Source organism: Podarcis filfolensis, assembly GCF_964270895.1.
Source record: "Podarcis filfolensis genome assembly, chromosome: 8".
NCBI lineage: Eukaryota > Metazoa > Chordata > Lepidosauria > Squamata > Lacertidae > Podarcis > Podarcis filfolensis.
The window spans coordinates 16,690,491-16,700,487 of record NC_139611.1 but is presented as its reverse complement, the minus strand read 5'-3'; the positions used below and the strand labels follow the sequence as shown (position 1 = coordinate 16,700,487).

The window sequence follows — 9,997 nt, the reverse complement described above, 5'->3', positions numbered from 1 at the left end:
TTTCTAGATGCCTCCCTTGGACGGCTTTGAAAGAAGATTGAATGACTTCATATGGAGGATATCAATGGCTACTCACCCTGGTGGCTGCGTTTCACCTCCACTGCCAGAGGCAGTAAATGCTTCTGAATACCAGTTGAGAACCACAGGTGGGAAGAGTTGTTAGATGGGGTGAGGTCCTGCTTGTGGGGCTTCTCCCAGTGGCCACCCAGATGTGCCACTGGGAACAAGGTGCTAAGACATGATGGGTCTCTGGGTGGGTGAACAGGTGTACATCCATAGAATCATTCTAGTCCAACCCCCTGCAATGCAGGAATCTCAACTACATCATATTTGATCACCCAACCTCTGCTTAAAAACGTCCAAGGAAGGAGAGTCCACCACATCTTGTGGCAGTCTGTTCCACTGTCAAACAGCTCTTAGTGTCAGAAATTTCTTTCTGATGTCCAGTCAGAATCTCTTGTTACTTGAACCCATTAGTCCAGGTCCTAGCCACACAATCTGAATGAATTACAGTGGTACCTTGGGTTAAGTACTTAATTTGTTCTGGAGGTCTGTTCTTAACCTGAAACTGTTCTTAACCTGAAGCACCACTTTAGTTAATGGGGCCTCCTGCTGCCGCTGCGCCACCGCTGCACAATTTCTGTTCTCATGCTGAAGCAAAGTTCTTAACCCGAGGTAATATTTCTGGGTTAGCGGAGTCTAACCTGAAGCATATGTAACATGAAGCGTATGTAACCCGAGGTACCACTGTAGTCAATTGGGTGGGGGTCAGGTTGCAGCAGGGGCATCTAATTTTTCTTGACCCACCCACCCTCTATGCAGTTGCTCTACCTCATGCCTGGTGTGCCAGCCCTTGAAAGCTTCCCCATGCAGAAATGCAGCCCCGTTTCAGTTCATTATAAGCAGGAAAAATAAAGTAAATATGTACAGTCATACCTCAGGTTGAATATGCTTCATGTTGAGCGCGTTCGAGTTGCGCTCCGTGGCAACCCGGAGGTAAAGGAGTGTGTTACTTCCAGGTCTCACTGCTCGCGCATGCGCAGACGCTCAAAATGACATCATGCGCAGAAGGGGCGAAAAGTGGCAAGCGCAGACGTGCCGTCACTAGTTGCATTTGCTTCTGGATGTGAACAGGGCTCTGGAACGGATCCCGTTCGTATCCAGAGGTACCACTGTATACAAAACGGCCCAGCTAACTTTATCTCAGGGTAGACCCAATGAAATTTGTGAATTTGACAGGTTAGTCCTGTCCTAGCAACCTTTCAGCGAAGCCTTTTAAGCCAATGCTAGTCCTACTCAGAGTAGACACACTAAAGTTAATGCACATGACTAACTTGGGTCCATTCATTTCAATGGGTCTCATCTGAGTAGGACTTAGATGGATGCAGCCCACAGCATTTCCTAACTCCTGAGTGTGCGGGGAGCCTACAACCCCTATGAGTCATTCCCACGATCTACTTTTTTCTCTCCTTCCCGGTTGCCTCGACTCCGCGTTACAGCGAAGGAGTCGTGGACTGAAAAGGTGGGAGACTGGTGTTCGTGCTCGCCGCCGCCGCCGCGTGAAAGGCCAGCATCGTGCCAGCCTGCGCGCGTGAATCAGCTTTTGAGAGGAGAGGAGTTTTTCCAAGCACGAAAAGCCAGCTTTAAAAACGGGGTCTCGCTTCCTCCAAGGTCCTGCCACAAGCACGGATCAAGCATTTCAAAGGCGTGAGTCGTGACGGATATTTTCGATTTGCCAGCCGGGGGCGTGGAAGTCTCTTGCTTCCTTTTTAAAATTTATTAGACTCACGCTTTTTTTTTAAAGATAAATAAAGGGTGATCCGCTTGATTTTTGACGCCACTCTGCGTGAACACACACAAAAGGTTTGCTTATTTTCGTCGTCATTCCACCATGGGGTGAGCAGTGCTTCGGTGTGCACGGCGCTCCGTACCCCGAATCGTTTGGGTGTGCGCGTGTGCAAAGCTCCCACTTCCACAGCCACGTGCTGCGTTCAGCAGCGCTTACTCCCAAAGGGGGAAAGCGTGCGTAAAAGGATCGCCGCCTCGGATTCCTTTTTCCTTCCCCGCGCCGCCTCCAGCCATGCTTACCCACGCCTCGTGCCGGTGATTGGAGGCGAGGCAGCCAGCGGCGGGTATATGCGAGAAGGGGGCGGATCGGTGCCTCCTGGAAGAGGAGGAGCGGCGGCGGCAGTGGAGGGAAGGTCATACCGCTTTATAGAAAGAGGGGAGGAGAAAAGGAACCGCTCCAATTGCCCGCTGTGTCTACTGAACCGGGCGGGGGGTAACGCTCTTGATCAACCCGTTCCGCCTTTGGCGCTTTTTCTGGATTTCCCTCTGCCATGCGCGGGCGCGCTTTCTTCTAATTCTTCAAAGCGTTGGAGCAGAGGGCGCCGCGGGGGGCGGGGGAGTGAGGCGTGGAGGTGAGAAAGGGAGCCGGGCGCGCGATTGGACACTCCGCGTTCTAAAGAGGCTGCTCGTTACTCAGCGTTCCGAAAGGCTCGGCCGAGCATTCCAATCCGCATCCGGCGCTTCTCTCCTCCGCCTCCTCGCGCTCCGAAAGCCGCAACTGAACGTTCTAAGAACGCTCCCCCTCGACGCGTTCTAAGAGGAGGCGCCGTTCTTTCTTTGCTGAGCGCGCGGTGGAAACAGCCTTTTATTATTTTTTTCCTCCTTCTCCTTTCGCAACCGCCCCCTCGCACGAGGAATCCGAGCAGCGGTCGTTGCAATTCCGTTTACTCCCCCCCCCCCGCTCCCTTTTCAGTTCCCCTTCCCTCCTCCTCCTCCCTGAGCCTTTTCTCCCGCAGAGCCCAGCGGCCATGGAGGGAGTCGGCGCGCTGCTGGCCGGCTGCCCCACCGCCGGCCTGGCCGGGGGCCTGGGGGTGACTGTGTGCGCCGCTGCCGGCGGAGTCCTGCTGTACAAAATCGCCCGGAGGTAAGCTGTGCTTTATTTTAAATACCTACATGTCCCGTGGAATTGCGATCGAGGCAGTAATACAAATGATAATGTATTGTAATATAAAAGATCCGCCGCGCGGATTAAGCTGCCTCCAGGAGGCGAGCATGCTTTGGGAGGCCCAGCCAGGCAAGCTGGGCGGGGTTGCCGCCTTAAGCCTTCGGAAGGGGAGCGACCATGCTTGAGACTCGCCTCCCTTCGATTTGAACTGCCGGGATCTTCGTGCGGGAGGGCGAGTCTTTCCTCCCGCCTCTTTGCTTCTCTTGTTTCTTTTTGGGAGAGAGGAATATTTTTTTAAATGTCCGGGGTTTTTTTCTTGGAGGGGGAGGTGAAGTCCCGCCCCCTTCCGGAGTCACGAACCGCTTGTAGAGAAGGGTGCCATCCGAACGGGTTTCAATGAATGCCGAGTTAGCTTTATTAAAAAATGACCACAAAAGTTTTACAGTGATGAAAGGCGAAAACTGTCTTTTAATTGAGGCGGAACTGACAACCTACCTATCTCAGTGTTGTCAGCACGGACTGGCAGGTGTCTCTCCACGCCCTACCTGGAGAATCTGTTGGGGATTAAACGTGGGATCTTCTGCGTGCAAGGCAGATGCTCTTACCACTCCGCTCAAGGCCCTCCCCCCAAAACAGAGCAAGATTCTAGTCTTCGTGGTGCTGCATAAAAGCTGCCTTGAGTCAGACCCTTTGTCCGTCTCGCTCAGTATTCTTCTACTGTGATTCCCAGCAGCTTTCTAGGGTTTCAGCCCTTCCTAGCCATACTGATTGTCTATTGAAATTTACACGGTCCCATGTTGCTCAGTGGATTTGAACCGGAGTTATGAGCGGATAAGCATATAAGGGGTGGTTTTGTTACTGAAGTTGTGATTTAGGGAATCCTGCCCAAATATTGGTGGTTGTGCACAAGAAGTGACCTTACAGTATCCCTGTTCTCTCAGCTTTGTTCCATATCCAGTACAGTGTTAGAAACTCTCATATATAAGCTTGGATGTGCATCTTGAAAGCCTGCTTAAAAGTTGGGTCTAATCCAGCCTTCTGTGGTCCTTGCGATGCATCCCAGCCTGTTGGCAATGCTGGCTGAGGCTGGAGGCAGTCATGGAAACTCAGATATATAAGCTAATCACCAAATAGCACCTTAAACCTGGGTTGTGGTCACCACAATGGAATGTCTGGGCACCTTTTTTCCAGTGAATTGTTGTTATTTATTAATTGCATTTCTATGCCACTAAATCTTAAAAAAACAATCTCACGGTGGTTTACAACACATTAAAACATCAAACCAAACAATCCAGACTAAAATAAATTCAAGCTTTAAGGAAAATATTTCAGATCTTTCTCTAGGTGACATTTTGCTTTCCCCATATTTACTTACCTACGTAATTTATAGAGCTGTCGCATAGCAGCAGGGCTCTTGGAAGTCAGTGTGGTGTAGTGGTTAGAGTGTCAGAATAGGACCTGAGAGATCAGGTTCAAAGCCCTCCTCAGTCATGAAGCTCGCTGGGTGACCTTGGGCCAGTCATAGCCTCTTAATCTACTTCACAGGGCTGATTTCTAACACTGGAGGGTATCGGGTTGGCGAAAGCCCGGCCCAACCGTTGGATGCTTTGGGTAACGTTTTGCTTCTGTGGGTCACTGTGGACATAGGAAAGTGCCCAGGTGGACACAAGCTTCCTGATCCCATAAGGACTGCGATTCTCAAACTGTGTGCCTTGAGGAAGAAGTTAATGAGTCTGAAATGAGTAATATGCCCTTGAAAGTTTCCTAAAGAACTTCACATTATGGGGTTACATACAAATGTTGTAAATAAATAAAACAGTCTAGGGAGCAGCCTGCTTTGAACTCCAGTGAAAGCTGACTTGGTAATTCTGCTGTTTCTGAACTAGATAGGCTTCAGTCAGTCAGTCACTCCCAGTTGCAGAGCTATGGCAAAGTGTCCTTTCTCTCAAGGGTTGTGCTTCTGTATGAGTTGCTGTTCTGGGCTTGCCTTCTTCCAGTCCTAGAATCCCAAGGTGAGAATGTATACAGATGCATGGGGTGGTAGGAGGAAAGTAGAACACTTTCTCACACACACACACATCCGTACGTAAGATGTGGTGTAAGATTGAAATGTGCTTTCCAGTTATAATAGTTCCTTTGTTGCCAGAGGTTCTCAATGGAACCAAGTCAGGTTTTGGTTTTTATAGATTGTAGAGTTGGAAGGTGTACCCCAAGGTTCATCTAGGTCAGCCCCTTGCAATGCAGAAATCGCAGCTAAAGAATCCATCCAACCTCTGTTTAAAAGCCTCCACTGAAGGAGAGTCCACCACCTTCCAAGGGAGTCTGTTCTACTGATTTGCATTCTCTCTGTGTAAAGGTAAAGGGACCCCTGCCCATTAGGTCCAGTCGTGGCCGACTCTGGGGTTGCAGCGCTCATCTCGCTTTATTGGCCAAGGGAGCCGGTGTACAGCTCCCTTGGGTCATGTGGCCAGCATGACTAAACCGCTTCCGGCAAACCAAAGCAGCGCACGGAAACGCCGTTTACCTTCCCGCCGGAGCGGTACCTATTTATCTACTTGCACTTTGATGTGCTTTCGAACTGCTAGGTTGGCAGGAGCAGGGACCGAGCAATAACGGGAGCTCACCCTGTCGCGGGGATTCGAAACACCGACCTTCTGATCGGCAAGTCCTAGGCTCTGTGATTTAACCCACAGCGCCACCCACGTTCCTCCCTTGACATATAGTGATCCCTTCTCTCTGTGTGTGGAAACACATTATTTAAAGCCACGTCCTCTGCAGTTGCATGTTTCTAATTGAATAAAGTGCCCCCTGAGAACAGTTTGGGTCTGTGCATTTTAAAAACGTTATTGTTACGAACCTGTGTTGGTCCTGTGCTAATTCAGCTGTCATTGCTTCCCATGGTGGAGGTGTCAGCACTCGAGGAAGCTAGTAAATCATAAGATAATAATTATTTCCTCACGTTCCCAAGGGCCATTTTCCCTTCTGAGGGCCACATCCTAGTATGGCAACTAATGTAATTTCCTCCCCTTTCATCCAGCGGTCTTGTTTCTCTAAACACACCTCTCCTGATCCTCCATCCAGGCAGGCAAAATCAGAGTTCAAGGCCACAATCCAGCCAGGCAAGAACACTTGAGGAGGGTGCAGAGCAAGGCTCATGAGGATTCTGACTTTGGGAAGGGGGGTTCGGAGGACCAGATCATGCGACCTGGAGGGCCACCCTTTGCATACATGATAGCATTACATGCTTTACCACAGCCCTGTAAGGTGGGATGGTAGCATAGGTAGGTTGGAGGCTGAAAGGGAGGAGCAGTGACTTTGAATGAGGTTCTCCTTCCGTCTGCTCAAACGGAAGTCCATTGATTGTTAGTCACGATGGCTGGGCTGTGCGTCCACAGTCAGAGGTAGCAATGTTTTTGAAAGCCAGTTGCTGGAAACTGGAGGGGATTGGGCTCTTGTGCTAGGGTCCTGCTTTCGCTGGTTTCTCACAGGCATCTGGTTGGCTGCTGTGAGAACATGATGCTGGACTAGCCACCAACCTGGGCTCTCAGAGGCTTGCATGGAAATCTCAAAAAATTCCAGCAAAGCAGAGCTTATTTTGTTTTCAGTCTGAAGCAGATGCTGCAGGTGAGCGTTAACATTCCTGTTGTTTGACTAGGGAGAATGATTAGAGGAGGCAGGCAAAATGAGTGAATAGGTTTTTTTTTTCATCAATTGCAGGCAAAGGATCAGCCTTGAGAATGTCTCTCTGGTGGAATGTGAGGAATGCATTTCGTTTGGGGAGGAGGTCTTGTACAGCCGCTTTTCTCCATCTTCCTCCAGGGGTCATGATGACTGGACACTGCCTGAGCAGAACTTGGGAAGAACATTTTAAAGTGTCCACTTCCCTTTTTTTGTGGCAAGTTAATGACTGCTTTCTTGCACTGCAACAGTGGCTCCCAAAGTTTTAATTCTTAAAATGCACCCCACCCCCGATTTTTTTTTAAAAAACCACTTCTGGAATCATGTTAAATCTGGAAAAATAGGTTTCCGTGTATTTCTCCATGAATCGTTATTTTGGACACGCAGAGGTGCAGTGGATACTCTCCTCTGAGTGTAGCTGATTCTGGCAAGAAAAGGTTATTCTCCCAACAGCCTTTTCAGGTAGGCTAAGTGACAGCCTGATTTTTCCAAGGACCCCCATTGAGCTTCATGGCTCTGCAGTGTATTTTCCTTATCCAGGATACGTCTGACCTTGTTATCCATCATCTACACTGCCTGCAAGTTTTCGTTGAACTTCTGTGTTCTAGCCCTTAAATTCTGGCTCCCTGCTTGAGCTTTGTGGCCCAGGAATCAGGCCCAACCTTCGTAGTTTTGAGTAACTTTGGAATGCCGTTTGTGGGGCAAGCAGCTTTCCCCAGATAAGAGTTTAATGTGTCTTTTATCAGTGCCTTTGCCTTTCTGCAGAGTGTCCTTGAATTGTGATAAAACTCATTGCTTTTCTGGTTATAAAAATGGGTGTGTGTAGCTCTCTGGCTTTTGCATGACTGGAATATAAGCTTACTTTGCAAAGGGAAGAGTCGCATCCCTTAACTGCTCACCTCTGCCTCTGGCATGTGGCCCCCAGAAGGTTACTAACAAGGGAATGTGGCCCTCAAGCTGGAAAAAAGTTTCCCCTTCCTTGTTCTAAGATATGTGTTTTGCTGGGGTTTCATTGCACGTGGGGAGGGGGTGCTAACTTCAGCTTCAAAGAAAAAATAATGTGAGGCATCAGTCTATCAATGACTATTGCTTATATTGATGAAATAGAACCTCCATATACAAAGGCAGCATACATCAGAACCCCATGTGCTGGTAACAGATGCAGGAGTGTAGTAAACATTATGCAGTGCTTCTGAATTTCTTGCCCTCTCCTGGACACAATGCTTGAGCAGGCAGATTTGCAGGGCCTGTGATTTGCCTGATAATCTCCATCTTGTTCAGACCAGCCACCCCCTTCTGCGTTTCCTTGATCTAAAACAGCATTGTTTTTGTTCTTAATGCGTCTGTGGCCCCAGACAGAGTAGGATCACGGAAATAGTGCCACGAGATTATCGCTTCTTCGTCTGAGAAAGGCACAAGCTGAGGAAATCTCCACGCTGCTCCCAGTTTGTCTGAAATGAAAGGATTGCCATACACCCTTCATTTGAGGAAGCAGAAGGCACAAGAGAGCTGAGTAGGGGCATCTGGAGCCAGAATGGCTGATAAGACTTGACCTCGGTGGAAACTCTTGATTGGGCCTGTTTGTTGCTCTCTGCTGTTTGTGAGGAAGAAAAGCCATCTCTCAGACAGCTTTCATGTAGAATCCAGTAAGACTGGCTACCGCTGTCCTGGATTTTGCTATTGTGGTGCCTTCTAGATGTTGTCAGACTCCACTTTTGCATCAGCCCAGAGCAGTGTTAGAAACTCAGATATATGAGCTAGGCACCAAATGGCTTCTTAAACCAGGGTTACAGTCAACCAAAATGGAACGCCTAGTTGCCCTTTTTGGGCCAGATGGCTCGAAAATCATTTTACCCCATGCGACTTTGGGGTTCCTGAAATTCATTCTGATTGTGCAGATAAAATATAATGGATAGAATTCCACAGGATGTGTCTGAAAATAGTCACGCTGCAAGGATCCCCAGGCATGCACCTCCAGGTGGTGGAGACGTCAGGTGCCACCCGGGCACCTGGTAGCCAGGTGCAAAGTGTGCTGGGCGAATTTAGATCGCCGGACCTGACCATTATCCATTCCGGCTGGAGCTGATGAGCATTGGAGTCCAGCAGTGTACAGTGGTACCTCGGGTTAAGAACTTAATTTGTTCTGGAGGTCCATTCTTAACCTGAAACTGTTCTTAACCTGAAGCACCACTTTAGCTAATGGGGCCTCCTGCTGCCGCTGCACGATTTCTGTTCTCATCCTGAAGCAAAGTTCTTAACCCGAGTTTCTGGGTTAGCAGAGTCTGTAGCCTGAAGCGTATGTAACCTGAAGCATCTGTAACCCGAGTTACCATGAATATATAATATTCATTAAGTTAAAAACAACTTGCGATTGCAAAAATAAGGTGGGTCCTAAAAGTGGACATTACGTGTGTCAAAAGCTCAGGGTTAAGAGGTGTGAATATATACACATATATATACACGTACACTGTTTAGCCCTTCTTAAAATAAGTTTTAAAAATAGTTTTGGTAAATTAAGTGGATTATTGTTACTGATGCTAAAAGGTGCCCCCTTCTGATAGATTGGTTGCCAGATTCTAAAGAAAGGTTAGGAGAGAGTGTGCAACACACACACACACACACACACACACACACACACACACAGGTGTTCTCTCCTCTGAGTCTCAGGGAGAGGAGGAAGAATACCTCTTCTAAAACAATGCCTGCTGTGGCAAAAAGGGATCCGTTATTTGTGACTCCTGCATTGCTGGGAGTTGGACTAGATGACCCTTGGGATCCCTCCCAACTCTGCAATTCTGTGCGCCCTAATGAAAATAGTTTGTTAATTAATTCCAAGAAAGAAGGGTCTGTGACGCCCAAGCCTGCTGGTTGAGGACATGAGCCCAGGCAGGAGGTATGCTTGGCTTGCATTGCAGCAGATGGATGTCCCAAGCATTCCCTTGGCCCCTGTTTGCATCAGCTGGGCCTTTTTGCTCTGTGGTGCTTCCGACAGCTGTAGTTCAAAGGAGCCCTTGTGCTGAAGTCATGTGGAAACAGATGGTGGAGAGGTGAGGTGTGTTGGGTAAGGGGAGTGGAATTCCCATCTCGGGCAGCTGTGCTTGGCGGAATTTGAAGTCTTGTTTTGCCTGCAGCAATACCTGGCACTATATCAGGGGTGTCAAACTCAAATTCATCGGGGGCCGCATCAGCAATTTGGTCACCCTCAAAGGGCCGGTTGTATCTGTAGGACTAGGTAAAGGACATGTAAAGTGGAGGTTTCCTGTGTAGAACGGCCGGCGCCGCTAGAGGGCAGACGTTCTCTGGCTTGTAGGCTGCCGCGCATGCGCTGAAGAGGCGGCTTTCTTGTGTCAAAAATTTAAAAAAAGC

General features: G+C 48.8%; 1 protein-coding gene across 2 annotated transcripts in view; it reads left to right on the top strand.

Moving 5' to 3' along the window:
- The first annotated feature begins 1,968 nt into the window (after nt 1–1,968).
- The window catches only part of TMEM201 (transmembrane protein 201), a 45,530-nt gene continuing 37,501 nt past the window's right edge, over nt 1,969–9,997 (top strand). The window contains exon 1 of one of the 2 annotated variants that reach the window (XM_083628687.1): nt 1,969–2,932. In XM_083628687.1, the coding sequence (XP_083484813.1) occupies nt 2,817–2,932 (116 nt within the window). In that variant the 5' untranslated portion in view covers nt 1,969–2,816. Of the gene's footprint in view, nt 2,933–7,258; nt 8,278–9,997 lie in introns of those variants that run through there. The other variant, XM_083628688.1, reaches the window with a different exon arrangement.